At 41.8% G+C, this 23833-nt stretch overlaps 1 protein-coding gene across 1 annotated transcript in view; it reads left to right on the forward strand.

The window, feature by feature from the left end:
• Positions 1-23833, forward strand: part of LOC127044599 (pituitary tumor-transforming gene 1 protein-interacting protein-like) — a 54423-nt gene that overhangs the window by 27334 nt on the left and 3256 nt on the right. Inside the window, exons 5-6 of the mRNA XM_050939686.1 lie at positions 2147-2215; positions 17070-17116. Of these exons, the coding sequence (XP_050795643.1) occupies positions 2147-2215; positions 17070-17116 (116 nt within the window). The remainder of the gene's footprint in view (positions 1-2146; positions 2216-17069; positions 17117-23833) is intronic.

Below are 23833 nucleotides of genomic sequence, written 5' to 3' on the forward strand. Positions count from 1 at the left end.
TGGGGCCGGTTTCAAGTGGCACTTCGTTTTGAGTTGTCATCAGTACCACTCTCAGCTGTGGTCCGAAACAAGGGCAAGAAAAGCATGTTGAGGAGATTTCCAGGGTATGTCTACACTACAGCTGGGAGCAAACCTCCCAGCCCAAATAGACTCTCACTAGCAGGCTAAAAGTAACTGTGGATGTGGTGGAATCAGTGGAGGCTTAGAATAGTCATCTCAGTTCGAAGTAGCAGCTGTTAGTCTGTATCTGCAAAAATAACAGGAGTACTTGTGGCATGTTAGAGACTAACAAAGTAGCCCATGAAAGCTTATGCTCAAATAAATTTTAGTCTATAAGGTGCCACAAGTGCTCCTGTTCTTTTGAGTTCAAGTTCGCTCTACCTGCTGGGTCTAAGCTAGCCCGAGCCTCCACCAGTGCAGCATTGTCTCACAGATATCGTTAGCATGGTAATGCGATTCTTGAGAGCACAAAGATGCAAAGTAAGTCAGTCTAAGTCGATCTAAGATATGTCAGTTTCAGCTACGCTATTCTCATAGCTGAAGTTGCATATCTTAAATCGATTTCTCTTCTTCCCCTTCCCCCCTGTGTAGACCAGGCCTATGATAAGCTTAACTGAGAACTTCCCTTGAGAGTGGTTCAAAGCAGGAAAATACTTTTAAATTCCAATGCTGTCCGATAATAAATACTGTACATTCCAAGTCCTAGAGAGGGATGTCATAACTGTTTGGGAATCTATATATTTGGAATAGAAACGTGAGTTGGGACTATTATGTAGTCCCTCCTAGCCTCTCTGATAAACCAGTTTTACAAAAGGCTATGCAAGATTTGGAGGCTTCTGTTGTATCACATATTTCAGCCACAGTGTGTTCATTTGAAAGTTATTCCAAAGATAGAGGATATTTAAACAGATCTTGTCACTTTTGAAATCTGGTCATGCTCACAAAAGATCAATTTATTGATTTATCCCCAAGTTAATCTTCTGCAATTTAAAAAAAAATGTTTACTTTCTTGTATTTGTTTTTCTCTCTCCCCTTTCTATGAGAGAGGCCCACACAAATAGGGGAAACAGAAATTGATGGTATGGAAAAGGATCCACCTACATGGTATGCACACAAAAAAAAGCTGAGCCAGCAAGTCTCAGGGCCTTGGTCAGCAGACTTGGGCTTGCGCTAAATGGCTAAAAGTTGCTGTGCAGACGTTCAGGCTTAGAGCCTAAGCTATAGCGCAAGACCTGTGAGCCCAAGTCAGTTGACCCATGCTCTGAGACTTGCTGCTGTGGGAGGGGGTTTTTTGGCTGTGTAAGTTTGTACCCAAAACATGCACATTTAAAAACATCTCCACTGTAATCACTTTTGGTATTCTTGAATGATACTTGTAACAGTAGTAAGGTTTTAAAACAACTGTATGGAAATGTGACTTGACAGTTGATTGTGGCCTTTAATGAACTACTGAATTCACACTGCCTCTTCTGATCTATGTATGGCACATCATACGTACAACATACATATGTATCATACGTATGTATGGCATAACACCTATGTTGTGACTTGCTGTGATTATCCTGTCCTAGCCACTGGATGTCACTGTTGCACTGCTTAAGTGCTGATGTAAGTACACATATATGGTACTGTTAGTCTTCACAGCTCAACCAACATGTGTTGAGACTTATGAATATTTCTGATTAACACCTCTCCAGATCATTCATTCAGTTTTGAGAGATAATTAATATGTGGAGAAATGTGACAGAAGTATACATTTACTAATTCTTTATTTAAAGGAGTTGGGATAAATTAAGTCGGTGGTGAATAACTATAAGAAAAATAAAATATCCTTTGACCGGCATAGGCTTCAAATGTTTTGTAGTTCTTATATGGTATACACAGGTTTAGTTGGGGTAAAGTGTGTAAGTACTGCAAAATCAAAAATACTTCTAGCGTAAAGGGAAAATGCTACCAATTTATCAGTTATGATTTAAGCCATGTAATGGAGTCAAGTACAACTATAAAAACTGTAAATCAGGGCCAGTTAAAGCATTTTCTGAAAAATGAACAGGCTTTTTTTTTTTTTCTTTTTTTCAAGCACAGCAAAACTCTTGATTTCTCTCTTCCTCCCTGTTCCTTCCTTCCTCCCCCCCAATCTTTCTAGTATACCAGATGAAGAGGAAGAAAGGCTTGCCAGAGATAGAGAGGAGAGACGAATGCAATCTTTTCAGCGGTGAGTTTTGGAAACATACCATTTAATAACCATACACTTCTTGGTAGAATTTTTGTTATGCAAGTAGTAACCTTAGCTCCTAGGGAATAAAGTATATATTAAACCAGGGGTCGGCAACCTTTGTCACATGTGCCAAAAGTTGCACGCAAGCTGATTTTTCAGTGGCACTCACACTGCCTGGGTGCTGGCCTCCAGTCCAGGGGGCTCTGCATTTTAATTTAATTTTTAAATGAAGCTCCTTAAACCTTATTTACTTTACATACAACAATAGTTTAGTTCTATATTATAGACTTATAGAAAGAGGCCTTCTAAAAACGTTAAAATGTATTAGTGGCACACAACCTTAAATTAGAGAGAATAAATGAAGACTCGGCACACCATTTCTGACAGGTTGCAGACCCCTGTATTAAACAAACAGTCCAAAACCCAGAGCCATCTAAGCAGGCAGGGTCAATAGAGAGAATATTAACAGGAAAGTATTAGCACAGACATTGTAACAGTATTTATGATTCTGACTAAGACAGTGCAAGTTCAGATACTGGATAGAGCCAGCGTACATTCCTTTTCATTGATTAAACTGATGTGCTCTTTACTTCAGGGATTCAAGGTTGGACTGCTTAGGAAAAGACAGAGTTCAAACAAAACCACAGGAAAGCTCGTACTTAACCGACACTTGTGATCTGGAAATTGCATGCCAGTTAAGCTCTTTGCATTTAAGGCAAAGTTTTGCACAGTTAAAATTAAGATCAAGAAATGGAATATAACGTTCCTGCATATGTTAACTCTGCCGTGTAACATGTGAATTTTGTTTTTCTGGTTAAATGTATAGTTTAACTTAGTGGATGTTAAGTTGGCCATATATTTTATAGTAATGTTTGACATTGCTGTAGCAACCTAAGCTGAATTTCTGGCTTTAACTGTGCAGACTTACATAGCAGGATTATCTTTTTGCATTCATGTCCTCCTTTTGGGGTTTGAGGGCGACGACTTGTGTTTTTGTAAGGCTTTGAAGATCACACTCCACTGAGGGGGAATAGGGGCAGAGGTAAGACACGTCCTAGTCAAGACAGGGTCACACAGATGGTTTGAAAATGTGTTGGTTGATGTATTTTTAAGCATGACTTTGCAACAAGTGTAGACACATTTTAATACCTTTAAAATGCATTGGCTGGCCATGGTCTATGTTGGGTGCAAACTTGTATTTAATAAAATGTTAGCTAGGGTGCTAACTTAGCGTCTCAGGAATGGAGTTTCCTCGACTCATCCATGCAAAAAAGAATGAATGGTCAACTAGGAAAAAACAGTCACATATAGTCATATTTGAGCATTTTACACAGGTAGCCACTCATGTCTGGGGAGTGTTCATGTAACTGACCAGGGCAATTCTAGCCCCTATTTTAAAGGTGTTTTTGGTAAGTAAATAGCCATTTATTTTTCAGTTAATCCTAAATTTTTAACTCGTGGCTAAGGTGGGGGAAAGGGCTGGGATACGGTAGCACTGCTACCGCCAATGCTTCCCTCTCCCATTCATTGATAGGGAGTGTGCACCGTTTCAATGTAAATGCTTTAGCAAAACAGATCCCAACTTCTGTACCTTCGATATCGGGCTGCGGAAATATGCAGTGATGTCACAGGAAAATGATAGGCTGTGCTTAAAAGGAGCTTTATAATCTTTTTAAAAAAAAATTCAATTTTGCTTGTGGATTTAATCCAAAATGAGCATTGTTTATATTTATGATAGATGTCAAAGTTGGCTTGATTTGTGTAGAACGTGTATTTGTCAGCATTGATTCATGACATTCAATTTATAACTGATCACTTAACTCATGCAGTCAATCATTTTGGTTTCATAATTAGCCTAAAGAAAACTGAAGTACTTTACCAACCTGTGCTGGGTGATGTGCATGTCTAACAGTTAAGATCTGTGATGCTCTTCTCCAGTTCATGGACAAGTTTTGCTGTCTATAGAGTATGCTGCCCCAGAATGCCACGATTATTGAGATTCTATGACACTTTCCAGGGCTGTGGAGCACTTCGCTGCCATCTGCTCTTAGCATGAAGAAGCTTCCTCTGTGCCTGCCTAGGTCCCTAACACACACCCCATCCACATGCAGCCTACACGGGTCCCTTATGCAGGCTAGCAATAGGCACAGTCCAGCCTCAGAGTCCTTTGTGCATCCCCCTGAGTGTCAAGCCCCTTAACTACTGGACACCCTCAGAATTGGCAGATCCTCTTCTTATTACAGATTATAGCTTGCTAGTTGTATCTTAGAACATAGCTTTGCTTAGCACACAAAGATTTGTTTATATAGAAAGCAAAATGTTTATTTAACAAAGAACAGATCAAATGATAGTAAACAGAAATATTGGCAATCAAGAGTGACTCATACAATAAAATCATAACACGTAGTGTAGAGACTATATTTAACCAACAATATGCCCTTTTGTCTGTCCCACACGTAACCATTTTTGCAGTTCTCACATTGGTCTGAGCTTACATATGTTCACCTATAGTATTTGCTGTATCCTTGTACGTTGACGTCACTGAGAGACTCCATCATTATCCAGTTAAGATTTTAGGGTATTGTCTATGTAAATGAAACTACTAAGGATGAATAAAATAGAAAGTTTCTGATTGCCTTAATTATGCCATAAGACAATTTAAGTACCTTGTTTAAAGAATGTGACCTTAACCTTGAATTCACTGGGTTTCTAATTTTTTTAACTAACACTTTAAAAAAAAAAAAGTTGATATGTAGTTAAATCACTGTGTGCCTGCAAACTTAACTGCACAGTCTTGGGTGTGGGGAGGGATTTACTTCAGTATTTTTTAATGCTTCTAGGTTTGGTTGGAGAGGAATTATCCTTGCAAACTGTAGGAGGCTCACAGTAAGGGCATCTTTATCTAGCAGACCTTAGGAAGTCTGGGGGTGGGGGCAGGGAGGGGAATCGGTACGCACTTGATCAGCTGGCAACAAAGTTCCCTGTTAATTGCAGTACCTGTCCACGCTCCTGTTGAGGAGACTGATGCTGCGTATAATTTAAGGTCCTGTAAAAGGGAGTTCCTCCTTATACCTCTGTAGGCCCTTAGCATCTTCTTCTATAGAACCTAGAAGGCGTATAGAACCTCGAAGCTTTCTTTCAGCTTCTAATAGCTCATGGTAGAGGCATAGGAAGATGGGTAGATGGAAAATACTGTCAGGAGGCTTGGAGTTCAGCAGACCTGGAGAAAAACTAGCCTGTGTGTCCTAGTGCTCTTCGTCCACTGTGTAGGGGGTTCCTGGAAAGTGAAGACTTCCTCCTGGGTCCCTGTGATCTCCTCCCTGGTGCCCCCCTCCATGAGCTTTAAGGCTTTTTCTACATGAGAAAACTGAATGGCAAAATTATACTGATGTAGTTATACCACTATAGCTATACCAGTACAGCTCCCTGTGTGGATGTTCCTGTTCTGGAATAAGAATGTCTGTATGGAGAGTTATACTTGCACAGCTATAGTGGTATATTTGAGGTAAATTCTTCCTTGTAGTCAAGCCTTTGGTAGTATTTTCAGCCCCCTGGCAGCCTTTAACACCCATCCCCTGTAACATTTTTGGGCAGGGTAAGCCCCACCTGCTGCAATTCTCAGAAAGCTTCTTAGGATCCATTTGTAAGTCTTAAGTTATTAATCAGGGTTCCCTGGGCCTCGCTCTCCTCCCATCCACCCCTACAAAAAAGCATTAAGGGACGCCTCTCCTATCCCACCTGCATGCAGCAGACATGTTTTGGGAATTAACAAGCCTACTAAGGCTTGTGGAGGTTCAGTGGTGGTACCCAGTGAATCTGCTCAGGTGTGAGAGATCAAAGAGCTTCTTAAGACTAGTAGTTTTGTTGTTTGGTTCTTCCCTTCTGGGTTCTTGATCTTCCCTCATCCTGTGGAAAATCTATTCTGAATTTGCTGAGGTCATCAGGAGCAGGGCTGACTTCCTGTGGGCCTCAGAAGGGGAGGGGTGGAGAGCGGTGTTTGAAAATTGGAACCCCGGTGGTGGGCCAAAGATTTGGGATGCATTCTAGCCTCTGGAGAGCTGGCTCAGAGGTGGGGCTTAGGCTTTGGCCCCGGACCCCAGCAAGTCTGAGCCAGTTCTGGTGACCCCATTAAAACACGTCACAACTCACTTTGGGGTCCTGACCCACAGTTTGAGAACTGTTGCACTACAGCAACTGCAGTTAGTCAGCAAACTGTTTAGCCCAGATATAGATTTTGAGGAAGCAGGGAGCTAAAGTCTTCAAGAGGAGACTCAAGGCTCTCAAATGCCTTTCCTAGAAGAGGTCAGAAAGTACCCGTACTATCCTCTGGTCACTCAAGATGCAAATTCTCACTATAACATTCCCCACAGAATTTGAAAATCTGATGTATTCAAAATTAGCATTCCATTGTTAGGTTGAGTATTGACTTCCCTTCTGGACTTCTTTCCCCACTGCGCTTTTATAATCTGCATGCAGTGCTTAGATATTGTGGCAGTAAATACTTCTAGAGCTATTGGTTGATAGAAACCCAGGCTGAGAAAGAAGCACTGCTAAGGTTTTTTATTGTAATAGGTCAGATGATAATAGGTCAGATAAGACCCCTAGTTTCTGTGCACATGAGATGCTAGGCTGCTATAGTGTTTGTAAGATCATCTACTTGGTGCAGTATCCCTTAGAATCTCACATAGATCGTTTTTGCTCCAGTTCTTGAGAGAAGAGTGTGCCTGATCTGGTAGTAAGTAAGTAAGTTGATAGCAAGATGACCACCAGCAGCTGGAAGGGAGGGGAGAGGAGAGCAGAGACTGAGGGAAAAGATGTAGAGTGAAATCAACTATTGGACAAATCCAAACAGGAGGATTTATGTAAGCTGCCTGCTATCTTTGCAAAAAGGCATTTTAAAAATGTACTTCTAGTATTTTCTGTAAATGCCCCAAACTAGAATGGGATGCTTCTGTGGTTGCCAAGGTGTCCACTGTTAACAAACTGAGCTGATATGCAGTACTTTTTAGACTAACTTCCATAATTCAGGAAAAAAGGTATAAAGGCTTATTTTTTAAAATCTGATCATACTGTGATGTTTCTACTGAACTTTTCCTGTGCAGTTTTGGTTAAATCTGCCTTACTCTGTGCTCCATTTTACTTTTGACAACATCTTCTAAAATTAAGTTATTCACCACTATATGTTGCAGTAGGAGGATCATTTGGGGGAAGATTTTCCGTGTTCTCAAATAAGTAGACTCCTTGTCCCTTGCTTATAAGAAAATTATACACTAACTTCAGCTTGATGGACCAAAATATGTTTCTTGCATGCCTGATCTCTGAAAATTTACCTAAAGTGTAATTCTGGTGGGCAACCCTGCAATAATATATTTAGTAATCTTGGGTTCTCTGTGAAGTATGTGTATGTTGCAGTATATTTCCACTTGCTTATTCTGGGCAGTTCTAGAAGGAATGGGTGCATTTCAATTTGAGAACAGCAGAGGAACAGTATGCAGTCTTATGTCCACAAACAACAACATAGCTGATAATTTTAGTTCTGGCATCATGGAACTAAGCCCACTTCAGGACTTGTCTACCCAGAATACCTTTAGGTTTATATGCTGTGTGATCTTCCATAGTTAATCATGTCCATAAATATAGGTTTAGTTTGGTATTGATGTGGTATTACATACTCTAAAAAGGAGGGGGTAGGGTGGTATTGTGATGCTCATCTTGGAAGGATCAGAGATAATACATTATGCTGCCATCACAGGTGTGTCTCCTCTGCATAGAACCATGGAAAAGCATTGTCATTAACTCTGGTTGCAACTGCTTAGTTGTTGTTTGGTGTTTTTTGGCTGGCTGTAACGTGCATTGCCAGAGGGTGGGAGAATATTTAGTCCATTAACATGATTTTATATCAAGTGGAGAAAGTTTGAGGATGTGAAAGACATCTACTTACAAGTACAGTCTGTGTTTTGCCATAGGGATAACAAGCAATGGACTAGCTTTTATTAAGGGTGTCTCTGAGGAATATAACTGGGTAAATTATTAGTGGAAGAGGGAGATGCAGATCTGACACTAATAGTAATTATTGGAAAACTTAAAACCAACAGGGATAATGTCAACCTCGCTGTCTTTTTTAATATAGTGCATAAGCTTCCAAATTTGACTCTGTAATGATTCCTCTAACTGGTATACAAATTCTGTAATTTACCAGAGGCACATCACTTCAGATCTGACCCCTGAAAAAAATTACAGTTAAGATACATAAAATGGCTGTGAATGCATGGTGGTTGTCACGAAGGGATGACTTGCTCTGTCCCACTGCCTAGCCTTCCTACCATCCTATCTGAATCCTTTTCTTTCCTTAGACTTCACTTCTGTGGCACCCACCCTGAATCCCACCAGTCATGTAAAAACATCTAGTCACCCCTTTCCTAAAGCTTATTCAAAATAAAATTTTAGTTACTCAGATAACCTTCAATAAAAAACTTGTCTGCGGTGCTTAGCCACTTGACATGGGTTGAGGGAATTCTTCAGAAATACACCAGAAAGGATGGGAGGATGGGGGAGAGTTCTTGTTTCTTAAGAAACTGCAAGTTTCTCAGTCTGGGTTAAGTTACAAGTGATAAATTTTACTCCTGGAGGAATTCAGCACCACTGCACAATGCAGAATTGGTGCAGAATTTCATTTCCCCCTGTACAATTGGGGCTGCAGAACTGCTGGCTGCCACTAGGAGCTGCTGCACTCAGCAGAGCCCAGCTCATAGTGAGTGGTGTGCCCGGCCAGGTGGAGAAGGAGGCTCTGCACTTCTGTGCTTGATCCTCATGTACCCAGGGATGGGAGCAGGCCTGGGAGACCCAACTTTGGCAAAGGGTGAGGAAGGGCAGGGCCACACCATGGTCCCCAGCAGGACAGTAATGAAGCTACATGTAGCAGAGCCTGTGACTGGGCTCTGGGGAGATGGGGCAGGGGTGTATGCCCCCACTGCTGGGCTCTGGGGGAGGAAGGAGGTATATGCCCCCACTGCTGGGCTCTGGGGGAGGAAGGGGGTGCAGGTGTCTGGGCAAAGGGGGGCCCACGCATCCTCCTCCAGCACCTCCCAACTAGAACTAGGTTGTCATAGGGGTTTCTTTAACTCTACTCCTGGAGAATTTCGTTTTGTTATCTTTATTGTTGACATACTTTGATAATTTATTTCAAAATATCTGTCAGCAAAATAATTAAAACAGGAGTGATTATATTGTGGTGTTTTGACAAATAAAATATGCAGAATTTTAAAATATTGTGCACAGAATTTTTAATTTTAGGGAGGCAGAATTCCCTCAGGGTAAAAGTTAGGTGCAGCACTGTTGTTCGTTCCCTTTATTGGCTTTAGTTGTTCCCTAAGATACAATTTTTCGATAAATGGCTGTTTAGATCGGCAAAGGCAGTTAGAAATGCAGCATCCCTTAGAGTGGTTGTCGTCTTAATTAGTCCAATGTAGTCTACCTTAGTTTTACCACCGTTTCATGGTGGCGGTTGCTGGTGCTGCTGGTTGGGAGGGTTTGGAGATGGCTTTGCAGAAGAGGAGATTAGTGTTTGAAGCCTTTTCAAATATCCAAAAATTTTTCAAAAATATCTTTGAAGTTATATCCACCAGTCTTAAACTTCTCCTGTAGAGTTTCTAAACAGCTTTTCTGGTTCTAATAACTTACTGTGGGGAAGAAATGTTATTTCTGAAGCTTAGTGTTTAAAGAAAAAATGCTCTTATATTCAATACCAGCTATTGTGTGGTCCCAACATTCTCAGTGCCCAGAATAGCTTGACTAAGGTGTATAGTACAAGTGAAATTTCTCGGGGTATCATACACTGCGCTTGCAGGCAGCTTAGACTTGATTAACTTAAGTATTCATAGAACAACACAATCATAAGTCACAAAAGTTAGCAAGATAAAAAAGGCCTGTTAAACCAAGTCCACCACCCATTCATAAAGGTCTTTCAATGATATATTCAGGGAGTGGTTGTTTGAAAAGGTTGATGTCTGTTAGAATAAAGTGGCAGGGCTAATGGTTCTTTTTACCTCTTATTATCACAGGCAAGAAACTTTATCACTGAATCCTGAAGAGTTCTGACAAACTGAAGAAAATGCAGGCATAAATAGTTGGTGGTTAGAGCAGGAGAAAGGCAGACAGGACTTCAGCGTTCTTAATTCTAAATAGTAAAGATAAATGGATGTTATCTTGTGTCTGCCCGAGTTCTGTCTTGAGCTTTATGTGGTCTTGTCTCTTTTCCCATATGTATTGTAGGGATATTACGTGCTTGGTATCCTCATGAGAGGTTCTAAAACTAGTATAGGGCTTTGAAGATGTAAATAGTGTAGGTGCTAAGTGGTAGTATCTAGTTTTTAATATAATGACTCTTGGTATATTGACAAATTTCAGATTTTTCTACATGCAATTTACAGAAATCCACTATAAGATACCATGTTAATAGGGTTGCCAACTGTCTAACTGCACAAACCCAAACACCTTGCCGTGTCTCCAGCCCCCCTTGCCCAAGGCCACACCCCTGCCCCTTCTCCAAGGGCTCCCTCCTTCCATCGCTCACTCTCCCCGACCCTCAGTCACTTTAATTGGTCTGGAGCACAGGGTTGGGGTGCGGGATGGGGCGTGAGCTCTGAACTGTGGGGAGGGGCCAAGCGATTTAGAGTATGTGAGGGGGCTCTAAGTTGATCCTGGATCAGGGGGTTGGGATGTGGGAGGGGGGTTGGGGTGCTGGATCTGGGAGGGATCCCAGGGGGTTCTGACCTGAGGCAGAAGGTTTGGGATGCAGGCTCTGGAAGGGAGTTTGGGTGTAGGAGGGGTCTCAGAGCTTGGGCAGGGGGTTGGGGTGTGGAAGAGGTTGTGGGGTGGGGGCTCTGGGAGGGAGTTTGGGTATGGAAGGAGGCTGGGGTTCAGGGTGCAGGCTGTGGCCAGGTGGCACTTACTTTGGCTGGCTCCTAGAAGCGGCAGCATGTCTGGGAACAACTCTAGTCGCACGGGCAGCCAGGCAGCTCTGCATGCCACCTCTGCCTGCCAGTGCCACTCCTGTTGGCTGGGGGCAGGGAACTGCGGCCAATGGAAGCTGAGGAGTCAGCACTCGGGGTGGGAGCAGCGCACAGAGACCCCCCCCCGGGCTGAGCCTCCTCCTAGGAGCTGCTGCTGGATATGTCACCGCTTCCAGGAGCGACACAGAGCCAAGGCAGGTATGGAGCCTGTTTTAGCCCCACTGTGCCACCAGACTTTTAGTGGCCTAACACTTCCCAAATTGGCTTCAGTAGCCACCGAGAGATTGAGCCTGATTCTGGGAGACTCCTGGCCAAACCAGAAGGGTTGGCAACCCTACGTGTTAATATTGTTTGTTGACTGCATCAGACAGGGGGTCCCTGGTATACATCTCCCCATTATCCATCGTTTTGCATATCCGTAGCTCATCAATAGGGGAATATGTTCTAGTTTCCCTCAGTCCCGATATGCGTATCCATTGCTTCTCCTTTTGCATGGCTTTTCTTTGGGTGCTTCCCCCGGCACTCAGGAGGCACTGGGAGGGTGGAGGAGGAACGGGGACAGGACATGCTCGAAGGAGGGGGTGGAACTTGGCAGGAAGAGGCGGGACAGAGGTGGGTGGGATGGCAAGAGGCGGGGCAGACCATTATTTCTTATGGGGAAAAATTCCCTGGTATCCATTGTTTCAGTATCCATCGCCCTTTTCAGGAACACAACCTCAACGTATACCATGACCCACTGTAGCTGTTAGTCTGTGTAGCAGTGGCTAACACGCTGTACAAGCTGCCAAAATAGTGAGAAATATGTGTGTTTCCTACTTGGAGATGTTTAGTTTAAGCCTGCAATAAACATGCAATATTTGTGAGGGGAATAGTAGTTAAATAGATCAGATAGCCAGCAGTGTTGCTATAATTTTGGAGGCGTGTCTAGTTATTTACAGCTCAAATGTTACTTTAAAAACACGGGCAATTGTTTTGTCATAATGGTACAGAATACATAAATGCATTCTGTAAGTTATTGATATATCATAAAAACAAGTAGTGAACTCAGGAATGAGCTGAAAGACCATTAAGCAGGTTAAAAATTATTCAGAAAGTTAAATTTTAAAATTAAGCTCCTTTTTAGTGAGCTTAACTTTAAAAGCTAGACATCTTTAAACACTGGTTATGCACAGTCACATTAACCATTGGTTATGAGTCAAGATTCCTAAATACATGCTTAAATTAGAGTTAAAAAGTACATTTAGCTGTATGCCTACACCTGCTTCTGCTGAATGGCTAGTGATCTTTGAATGGGTAGCTATTCAGTATTTCATTTTCTCCATCATTTAATGTATAGTTCCATGTCTTATTTACTGCAGACCATTAAAACCCTGCTCTGAATATAGTTATTTATTTGTGGGTTTTTTAATAGCAATACCTCACAAATATTAATCTTCCTAACACCTTTATGAGGTAAAGTGATAGTCCTATTTTACAGATGGGGATCTTAGGCACAGAGAGATTAAAGTCAAGTGTCCAGTAAATTGGATGCCCAATTTGAGATGCCATGGGCCTGATATTTTCCAGAGTATTCAGCATTTCATAATGCTTTATATGTTCAGAGCAGAGCTCCAGTGGATTTCAGTTGAAGCTGAGTGCTCAGCGTTTCTGCGTATTATGTCCCAGATGTCTAGAAGGGATCACTGGTGAAAAGTTTAATTTGTGACTTGCCCAGCATCACATAGGAACTCTGACAGAGACATGGATAGAGTCCAGATTTCCTGGGTAGCATTCAGTTATTTTAACCATGTGATCAGCTTTTCTTCTTCCTGCAGTCATTTGCTTCATTTGCTGCACAACAAATGAGGTAGGGGTTCAGAGACAACATCATTCACTATACAACACTGATTCATTCCCTGGCTATCCTTTGCACTGAATGAGTCAGGGGTCCTGTGGGAAAAAAAGGTATGTTATTATGTAATTAAAACCTGTAGCATAATGAATACACATATTACTCCTAAGGGTATTCTGTGCCAAAAAATTAAAAATTCTATGCACAATGTTTTTTAAAATTCTGCAAGTTTTCTCAATAAATAAATGCAGAGGCTCCATGGCAGTGGGGAGCACAGGGTGTACAAAAGTGGGAGATCACCCTGCAGCCTCCCCTCCCCCAGGACACGGACTCAGTGGTAAGATTGCACCTGACCCTGACACAGCATAGGGGCTGGGCCTGCCCCAGAAACACCCTGAGGGCCTGCGCCAGGCACACCAGGTATAGGGCAGGCAGGCTCAACTAGGCATGATCCAAGTGTGACTCAGTGTGGAGGGATCCAGGTATGGGGTGAGAGGATTCTGTGTGGCACAATCTGGGTGCAGGCAGCTCAGTGTGGGGTCTAGAGGTGGGGGGATCTGGATGCACAGTAGCTTGTTGGGGGCGGTGGTTCCATGTCCAGGAGCAATAGGACTCTGAAGGGGCTTCCAGGTGAAAGTGTTTGGGGCTCAGCAGAGGAGTCTGGGCGGGGGGGAGTCTCAGCAGGGGCATCTGGGTCCTGGGAGAGTGGGGCTTGGTGGGGTGGAGGTCTGGGTGCAGTTAGTTGGGGGTCCATGGTGTGGGGGTCTGGATGTGAGGGCTCGGGAGGTGGAGTTCATCAAGGTGGAAGTTTTATTGTAGGGAGCTTAGTGCGGGGTGGTCTGGGTGCAGGGGTTGAAGTTCAGTGGGGTTTGGTTATGGAAGGCTGGGGGAGTTGTGTGTGTATGGGGTGAGGTTTGGTGAGTGTGTCTGGGTATGGGAGGTCCAGATGCATGGGAGTTGGGCAGATGGGGCGCAGCTACCCATCCAGTGACTCCTTCCCCATCAACTGAGGAGCAGTGGGGGCAGGAAGCAGGGGAGGATGCTGAGCTTCCTGCAGCCGGGGGAGGTTTCTGGTGGTGGGTCTGACACAGTCCCAGCCACTCCTTGCAAGGGAAGTCCCATCCTCTCCTGCCTCCAGCCCAGCCAGGACTAGCACCTGATCCCAGCTCAGGGTAGGAGCCACTGGCTGGGGTGTCCCCAGCCCTACAGTGATTTACCTCTCTGCTGGCAGGTCTGGGTGCCTGAAAGAACATACCTGCACAGGCAGGGAGTGATGTGTGACTGCTCTTGTAGTTTTCCTTTGCTTCCCTGTCAGAAAGTCATTTTTCTGCGGAGAAGCAAAGAAATCTGTGGCAGATATGAATTCTGCCCACGTGCAGTGGCACAGAATTCTTGCAAGAGTAACATAAAGAGGAATTAAAGTTGCCCAGGCAATCGTTTTTTAGTGTGGTGTTCAATGTAATTTACTACATTTTTTTTTTTTTAAACGAACTGAAAAAAAAATTATACCACATGGAATTGTATTGATCCCCCACAGAAGTCATCACCAGGGTTCAGATCTTTAGAACCACAACATAGCCTTCTGCCACTTGAACTAAAGTAGTAGCTGGTAGCAGAAAGTGGCTGTTCATAAACTGTGGACTACTCATTAGAGAGTGACAAAACATTTTACCAGTGCTTTTAGAGAGATTCGCTGACAGTAGAGGAATGTGGAGACTCAGGGTTCCTGGCATCACTTCCAGGTTCTGGAGCAGTGTATATTCTAGGGGTTACAGAATCCTGTCCCCCATCTGAAACTTCTTCCCTTCTATCCCTGTCCTCTCCAGCTTGTCTTCACTACCGGGGTAAGTTGACCTAAGTTACGCTTTTCTAGCTATGTGAATAACGTAACTGGAGTCTATGTATCTTACGTAGACTTGCCTTACTCTTCTCAGAGAGCTGGAGTACCAGAGTCAACCAGAGAGCGCTTAGCATCGATTGCAGCAGCGACGATCTCCCTGGTAGTGAAAACAAGCCCTCAGTCCTCATCCGTCTAATCTCACTTGTCGTTCTCCGTTTTCCCTTCCCCAGGCTTCTCATGTTTCTGCATTCAAGTTAGACTAACTTCTTTTCAATGCTGTCTGGGCCCCAGTAGTCAGATCAGTCAATCTCCCTGCTCTCCATTCCGGTGCTTGGCACCTCAGCGATACCAAGCTTCCGGGAGGAACAATTGCAGGGAAAAGTCTAGCTCAGCCTGTGGTCCTGGGAGAGAGCATACTCTGTTGCCCTTGGGGATGGTACACATGCAATCTGGTTGACACACAGGAACTTGGTGGCAGTGGAGTATGCTCAGCGCAGATGGAATCTTTGGTGAATTTAGCTGTGAAGCTGCAACAAGCCTGTACTGAGCATGTGTGAACTGCTTGGGTGGATTGTGAAAGGGATAGCAAAAAGCACACACCTGGAGCTAGGACAACTCCCCTTTGCCAAATTTCTAGTCTCAGTTCCAAAGTATGGAGGCGCTAGACCTTTTTAGTGAAACAGTTATAAGAATCTTTTAAGAATGGCAAAATAATGTATATTCCCCTAAATTTGTTGTCAGACATGGCAAAATCATTTCCACCAAAACTCCTCCCAGTTGTCTTCCACACTCCACCTTAGAAAAATCAGCCAGAGACAGATGGCTGGGATGCAGAATCTCCGCTTGAATGGTTAGATCAGTAATGTTACTGGCAACTGAAAACAGGGTCTTACAATTGAAGCTGTTTGGCAGTGTTAACTAGTGACTACCAGTGCTACCTGCATCATAATATTTTTAGTATGTCTCCCTTTTTTTTTTTTTTACGTTCTAATGTGTTTTTGCTTTTTTGACTGCTGCACATTAAGATGTCTTCATGTAATGCCTAAAAAACGTTAACACAGGTAGCCTCAAAATGTTGCTGGACACAAGGGGTGGAGGATAGAGAGCTGATATGTTCTGTCTTACAGACGGAGAAATTGACAGAGGTTGCTTGTCACATAGGAAGTCATAGGTAGAACCTTGATCTGCTGATTGCCTGTTCATTTGTTTGTCACTGTTGGCCTGCCTTGTGTCTCAGACTTTTACATAGAGGAAAGTATAGCTGACTTTGAAGTTTAAAAAGTGGTATGTTGACTTTAAGGCAATGTCTGTAATTGCCGATTCCAGTGCTCAGCTCAGTCTTGATACTGAGTACAAGAATCACCGTTCATCAACCCCATGTATACTAGCAGTTAACAAACCAGCATCTTCCTGCTCCTCCATACGCTGAAGGAGAAAGATTAGCAATAGCATGATGGTACCAGCATCAGAGTCGCAAGACCTTTTTTTGTGGTTACTTCTGAAATGTTAAATTTCAATTTAGTTTGTTAAAAAAGGGAAGTGCAATAAACAGAAATATTACTGTAGCCTAGTAGTGTGTTTTTTATTTTGTTTAAAAAAAGTTATCAAAGCATTTATTTCAAACAAATTAGAAAAGCATTCTTCCACTAGAATATAAAAAGAGGTTACCAAAGTTACTCCTTTTGCAAAGTTGATGGTATAGTTTAGACAACTATATTTTCATGTACTTATTGTAATATATAACCAAATAATGCTAATATAAAATTTCTTCTTGTGGATTTGTGATATTGAATTAGCATTCTGCAACATGCCGTCTGATATGAATTTTACAACTATATTCCCTGCTGGGCATCAGAGTGATATTTATGAGATAGTTCCCTGGATGTAATTAAGGCAGTGTATTTTCAGTTTCCTTGCTTGTCGATATGATCCTGACTGATATGATCCTGACTGATGGCTTGATTTGTTAATGAGGAGTTGTAGTGAGTTTTAGAACTGAGAGCTGTAAGCTTTAGAAATTATTTTAGAGTGATAATTATTGCAGTATTCTTAAAAAAAAAAAAAAAAAGGTCCATTTGGACCCAAATGCAATTGTTATACTTTGCTTATAAAATGTCTTGAAACAGCCTAAAATATAAAAATGTTCCTGATATTTATTAACCTTTGCAGGAAGCATGAAAGAAAAATGAAACAGGATGAGATACGCAAGAAATATGGTATGTATGCTAATCTTACTGTAATAATGTCTGAATACAGTGTTTTCTTCCCTGTTCACACTATTTAAATAGGCATATTCCCATCATATTGATAATGAATATGGACCCTTTCACCTCAGGATCTTGAGTTCAGGTTAATAGTGATGAAAAGTCACTACCATTTGACTGTTCAGTGGCCTAAGTAAAGTAGACTGGCTGGCCTTAGTCCAGTTTCATGTGGGCGATGATTAGAATCCTTATTAGCATTCACAGCAGGAAAACAAGGATTAAGTGGAGATTTTGGAGCCAGAAGTATTTTCATTCCTGCAGTTAGTTGTTCCAAAATAGATTTGTGGCACAGTAGTGAGAATGGGGAAATATGAGGGAGCTTTGTACTACCATTGCCTGTGTTGTGCCTCTTACTGGAGGACTTCTATTCAGAGCTGTCAATCTTAGTCTTTTTTTAATTTGGTCTCTTCCTGAGGCTACTGATGCCATATATTCAAAGATCTATGATAAAAAGAGATACTGTGTTTTTTATCATGTAAATTACACTAGTATTAAATATAATGATTCTGTATTTAGAGCTCTGACCAGCCACTCAAAACCATTTTAATTTCCAGTCTCTTGTTAAATTGATTGGCTGGAGGTGGGAATATCTTGATCATTCTGCACTGAGTCCACTGGCATATGCAGGAGTGTTTTAGATGAGCACTAAAGGGATTTTCATGGATCAAGGAAGCTTGCAATAACATGGGCTCCTTAGTGAACCTTAAGAGTAGGAGAAGGGAAAATTTGTTACAGAAACTTTGTAATTTTTAAGTGTGTATATAATTCACAATTTTTGATTCTGTAACAGTGTATAACATCACTGACCTTGGCCTTTAAACTTCTGTTCCATTTTAAAATGTTTGTTTGAATTTTACGGGGGTAAATAAAAAACAAAATTATCAGTGCAGTTTGTTTTAAGATTAATATTCTCCCTCCCCCACCCCTTAACCTCCATGGTGCTTGGGTTTCTGTAGACTCGATGGGCTCAGTCCTGTGGGTTACTGAGCTTCCTGTAATATCCAGTAAAGCACTCAGCACTGAAGTCAAGCACTGGAGTAGTCCCACTGAAGTTGAGCATTTGCTTAAATGCTTTGCTGGATCTTGTCAGAATGCTCAGTGCCTTGCAGGATTGAGCCTTATAATCACTTGCGTTCTGGCTATAAATCTACCAAGTTCACTTGCAGATAGATTCTTCAATCACATGCATGTCAGTGTGTCACCTTGCTCCCAAGGAAGTCAATAATTCTGTCACTGACTTCAGTGGGATCATGTTCCAGCCCCCAGTGTGTAAGTGTAAGTCTTGACTCCTAATAAAATCATTTAGATGTACCCATATTTGCACACACAACTTTGTTTACATGGCAGTTGCCACACAATAGTTTAACAATTAGATTTGGAAATGTCAAAAGTTAATTTTTTTTATAAAATTGATTTATTTGCAAGGTGTGAATTTCATCGCATTTTGAGAGGACACTTATCTACGTTATCAACCCAAATGCAGTTTCTCATAATGAATAGATTGTTCAATAGAGGCACCAAACTGGATTATGAGGTTGCGTGTGGTTGACTAGGAAATGGTTGTTATATATCTTTTTTTTAAAAATCCTCAAGCAACATCAAATGACTCCTAATATATGAAACTTATTCTAAAATAAACTAATCCAAAATAGTTCAGTATGCGAAATAAAGTACAAATGCTAATTCTTATCTTTGAATTACTAATTCTCATCTTTAAATATGATTATAAAAATAATTAAATGAGACATAAGACAGGTCCTCAGCACAGCCTTGAATCTTCCTCATCTGTCTTCATTTTTAGCTGTCTAGTAAATATAGTCTGATAAAAATTGCTGCAGAAAATTATGGAGGCACTAGATTATTTTACACTGCCTCTTACACGTTGCAGAAGGGATTCACTGTTAAGTAGGCAAAGATGAGTGGCAGAATGACAATGGCTTTGTTAACCTGACTCTGTAAATTAAGATGCTCATGCCTGAAATGTCAGTCCTTGGCTGGCTTTAAGGGAATGCCTTTTTCCCATTTCACCCACTCTTACCCCATTTAAATGGTAATTACACATTTATAATGCATTGCAAGTGTCGCTCACTTCAGCCATAGTCCTTTGGGAGCACTGGAAGCAATAGAGCTTTAGTAATGGGGAATATTCATTTTGAATTGTTTTTGTTGCAAAATTTGTCACTATTTTTCATTTGCTCGCATATATGAATGCAGTATGATTATTCAAATTATACTTTGATGGTTTAACAACCTTTAAAACAGAATTTAGAGTATTTTCCAGCTTGTGTAACATACAAAGAAACTATGATTTAATTGCCCCATATTTGCTGCTATTGTATGTCTGATATAGCATCAGTAAGGCCTGGTCTACACGGTTGGGGGATCAATCTAAGTTACGCAACTTCAGCTATGTGAATAACGTAGCTGAAGTGGATGTACTTAGATCTGCTCACCGCAGTGTTTTCTCTGCAGTAAGTCAACTGCTGTTGCTCCCCAGTCAACACCACCTGCGCCTCTCGCTCCGGTGGAGTACTGGAGTCGACGGGAGAGTGCTCGGTGTTCAATTTGTGTCTAGACTAGACGCAATAAATCGACCCCTGCTGGATTGATCTGGTGGGTAGTATAGACACACCCTTATATGCTGCTTTACTGTCTGTACTTTTGGATTTTTGCTTGGAGGTAGTGGAAGAGGCCTACTTCTCCAAGATGATAAAGAATGTCCTTTGTCTTCAGTTACACACAATGATCCCCTTCATGATTTTGGGATTCCACACTCCTTGTTTCCTCTTAAATTCTGCAAAGACACTTGATAGTCATTCTAACGCTGCATAAACCTATTTCTGTACTTTGATTTTACATAAGACAGTAATGTTCAAAAGTTTCACAATAAATAGTTATGCTGGCCTAGATGGTTATATTTTATTTTGATCTTCTGTAGTGTTCTGAATGCAGAACAGTTGAATCTCTTCTAAATCATTATTTTACAAATTTTGTAATACTTATTTGTATTAGCTTGTAACGTAGGAGTTGAGAGATAACATGAAATTTAAGGAAGAAAACCTGTGTTTAATGGGGGAGAAAAGTATGCCTACAGTGAGAAAAGAGGACAGGGAAATACGTATCAAACTCCCCCCTAGACCCAATCTAGTATAGTTAATTTTCAATATGTATACTCTGAAATATGGATCAAACTCCATGTTTGGTCTGTATTTGTGAAAGGTTAGAATCCCAATATAAAAATGTTAACCCAACATATAGCATAAGTGAACACTATAGAGACAGGTATTTGGACATTTATGTTTGTCTTGCCCAGTTCCTGTATGTTGAAGCCTTGTACTTTCACTCTGTCTGAAGAAAGGTGCTTGAGTCTGACAACTTTTAAGGTATCCAAGAGCTCTTAAGTAAAGTTGAGTAAGCCAACTAACAAATCAAAATGGTTGCGAAGTATTAAGCCAAAATAATAAACTATGACAAAAACAGATGGAGCAATCTGCTTGTGGTTTTTACAAGCCTGTTTTCTCATGACCAAGTTCAGAAGTGACCTGAGTCAGCCCTTACAATGGGCTTCAGGAGACTTATCTAACAAGTCTATGCTCTGAACTTCAAAGTCCAAACCAAAGGTTGGGTTTTCACACCTATATCAAAAGGAAAACCACCACAAGGTGAGAAGCAGCCTTGTGTCTAGCTCAAGACAGTGGGTGAGCTCTAGCTAAATTCCGCTATCTGATGACTTTCAGCTCCAGATCCTTCCACTTCTGAGCCACAACATCCAAGATGTGGCAGCTGTCACCACACCGACAATTTTTCCTGTTGTATTATTGGTGGTTCCCCAGATCCTTTTTGCCCATCCATCACGTATTTTGTCTCCTTCTCCACGAAGAGCCAATACAAGCAACTCACTGCTGTCCCCTGGTCTCTGTTTCTAGTGGGGGTCTCAATCTGCATTCTCGGATAAGAAAAGGAAAAAACTAAAAATATTGATGATGTATGAGGTGTGGCAGATAGGGATGGAATGAACAAAAACAAAGGAGAGGTATATAAATAGGGCCTTACCAAATTCACAGACCATTTTGGTAAATTTCATGGTCATAGGTTTTAAAAAATCTTTTAAATTTTACAAGTATCAGAGGGATAGCCATGTTAGTCTGGATCTGTAAAAGCAGCAAAGAGTCCTGTGGCACCTTGTAGACTAACAGACCTATTGGAGCTTGAGCTTTCGTGGATGAATACCTACTTTGTTGGATGCGTTTTACAGTTTCAGATATTTAAATACCTGAAATGGGGTTCCAAACAGGATGGATCTAGACTGTTCTCAGTGGTAGCAGATGACAGAACAAGAAGCAATGGTGTCAAATTGCAGTGGGGGAGGTTTAGTTTGGATATTAGGATAAACTTTTTCACTAGGAGGGTGGTGAAGCACTGGAATGGGATATCTAGGCAGGTGGTGGAATCTCCCTCCTTAGAGGTTTTTAAGGTTAGGCTTGACAAAGCCCTGACTGGGATGATTTAGTTGGGGATTGATCTTGCTTTGAGCCGGGGGTTGGTCTAGATGACCTCCTGAGGTTCCTTCCAACTCTGATATTCTGTGGTTCTGAATCTGGAATTTCAGTGTTTCACAGTGGGGATCCCGACACAAAAAGGGCTCGTGGGACAGAGGGGTCGTAGTTTTGCCACCCTCACTTCTGTGCTGCTACTGGTGGTGCCACTGCCTTCAGAGCTGGCCAGCTGCCCATCTCTGAAGTCAGCGGCGCCACTAGCAGCAGTGCAGAAGTTAGGGGGCCCCGGTATGGCATTACCACCCTTACTTTTGTTCCAGCACCCATAGCAGTGCATAAATAAGCATGGCAATACCATACCGTACCACCCTTACTTCTGCACTGCTGCTTCTGACAATGCTGCCTTCAGAGCTGGGCTCCTGGCCAACAGCTGCAGAGCTTCCTGCAGCTGGGGAGATTCCTGGAGATAGGTCTTATCTAGCCTCTGGGCGCCCTTGTAGAGGAAGAAGTGTGATCCCTCCCCAACCTGACCAGGACTAGCAGCTGGAGTCCAGCACATCATAGGAGCCGCTGTCTGGGGCATCCCAACCTTGCCTCTCCTCAGCTCTGGGCCCAGTGCTTGTGGAGGAGTGCAGGGGCCGGCCTACACAGCACCCCATAACCACAGCGTCCTGGGCAGTCACCCACCCATAAGGCTGACCTTGCCACCCAAAAGTGATTAATTCTCTCCCCCCCGCCCCCCCCCCCATAACATGCATCCTCACTTCTGTGCTGCTGCTGGTGGCACTGCTTTCAAAGCTGAGTGCATGGCCAAAAGCTGCTGCTCTCCAGCCACTCAGCTCTGAAGGCAGCACAGAAGTGAGAGTGGCCAGATTTCACACGGAGACTAGATTTCATAGTTCATGATGGGTTTTTCACAGCTGTGAATTTGGTAGGGCCCACACATGAGATATTTTATGACACATTACTCATCCTGGGAAGGAAGGCATACTGTTTCCTCTATGCATTCCTTGTCTCCTGGAGGATAGGGTAAATGAAAATTCTTTCACTCATTTCAGGAGCCTTTGTTCTTGGTGCTGTGAAATTAAAATTTCTCATTATAATCAGGCAGGCTTGTGACCTGTAATACTCACACTGGACTGACATATAGGTTTAGGTCTGAAATATTTAGATACCTTAATACTGAGTATCCCTTTTAGGATAAAAGGAAACGCCTTGAAATTAAAACAAGTGAAAACTAGTTAAAAATATTAATCATTTGTGGAAATTACACCATATGATATTAAGCCTAATAGTTTAGTAAAACTAAAACAAATATCACTATGGAAAGCATCTGCAGTTATTTGCATATGCGGTAAAGTATAAGGACTAATGGTCTAAATGATCAGTGGCTTGGGTTAGAGGGGTACTTCCCCTGTGCAGCATTATATGATTAAATGCATTATAGGAGTTTCATACCTTCCTCTGAAGGATTTGGCACTGTTGGAGACAGAATACCACATCTATTAATTCTTGATGGCAGTGGTGACTGGAGCTATTCTGTGCTGCTTTTAGAATTATCATGTAAAGTATGTATTTTAAACCAATCTTATGAAAGGCAGGTGTTAATTAGAACTTTGCCAGGCAAGGTTTAACACAGGGAAATAAAATTAAAGAAAGTGTGTGAATTCCTTTCAGGGGAAAAATAAGTTTTCAGTGTTCATTTTTAGTTGCAGCAATTGTCACATCTAGATTCCGACTGGTTAGGGCAACTAGTCAGATGGGAACCTTTTTGATTAGCATAAGATTTTTTTTTATGAAGGCTTCAAAGGATTTTATTTGTTCAGAAAGACCTTTTCATCTCAAAATTCATTTTGTCACTGATTCTGCATTCACTGTAAGAAAAGGCTTTAGAAGTTAGGTTCTCAGAATTCTGTGTGCAATCTAATCAGAGCAGAGAATTTATGGTCTACTTAGTGACCAATGTAGTAAAATAAATGTTCATATCTAGTATTGCTACTTAATTTTATATAGCTAAATATTGTGTAAAGCTATCTTATTTATTCTTAAATAGCTACTGCCAAGACAGGTTTATATTTAGAATCTAAAAAATACTCTCTCTGCATTCAACATATCATTCATTTAAGTTTTTTCATGTTTTCATAAGGATATATCCATAATTTACTCACCTGCT

This window comes from Gopherus flavomarginatus, chromosome 2 (assembly GCF_025201925.1).
Source record: "Gopherus flavomarginatus isolate rGopFla2 chromosome 2, rGopFla2.mat.asm, whole genome shotgun sequence".
In the NCBI taxonomy this organism is placed as follows: Eukaryota; Metazoa; Chordata; order Testudines; family Testudinidae; genus Gopherus; species Gopherus flavomarginatus.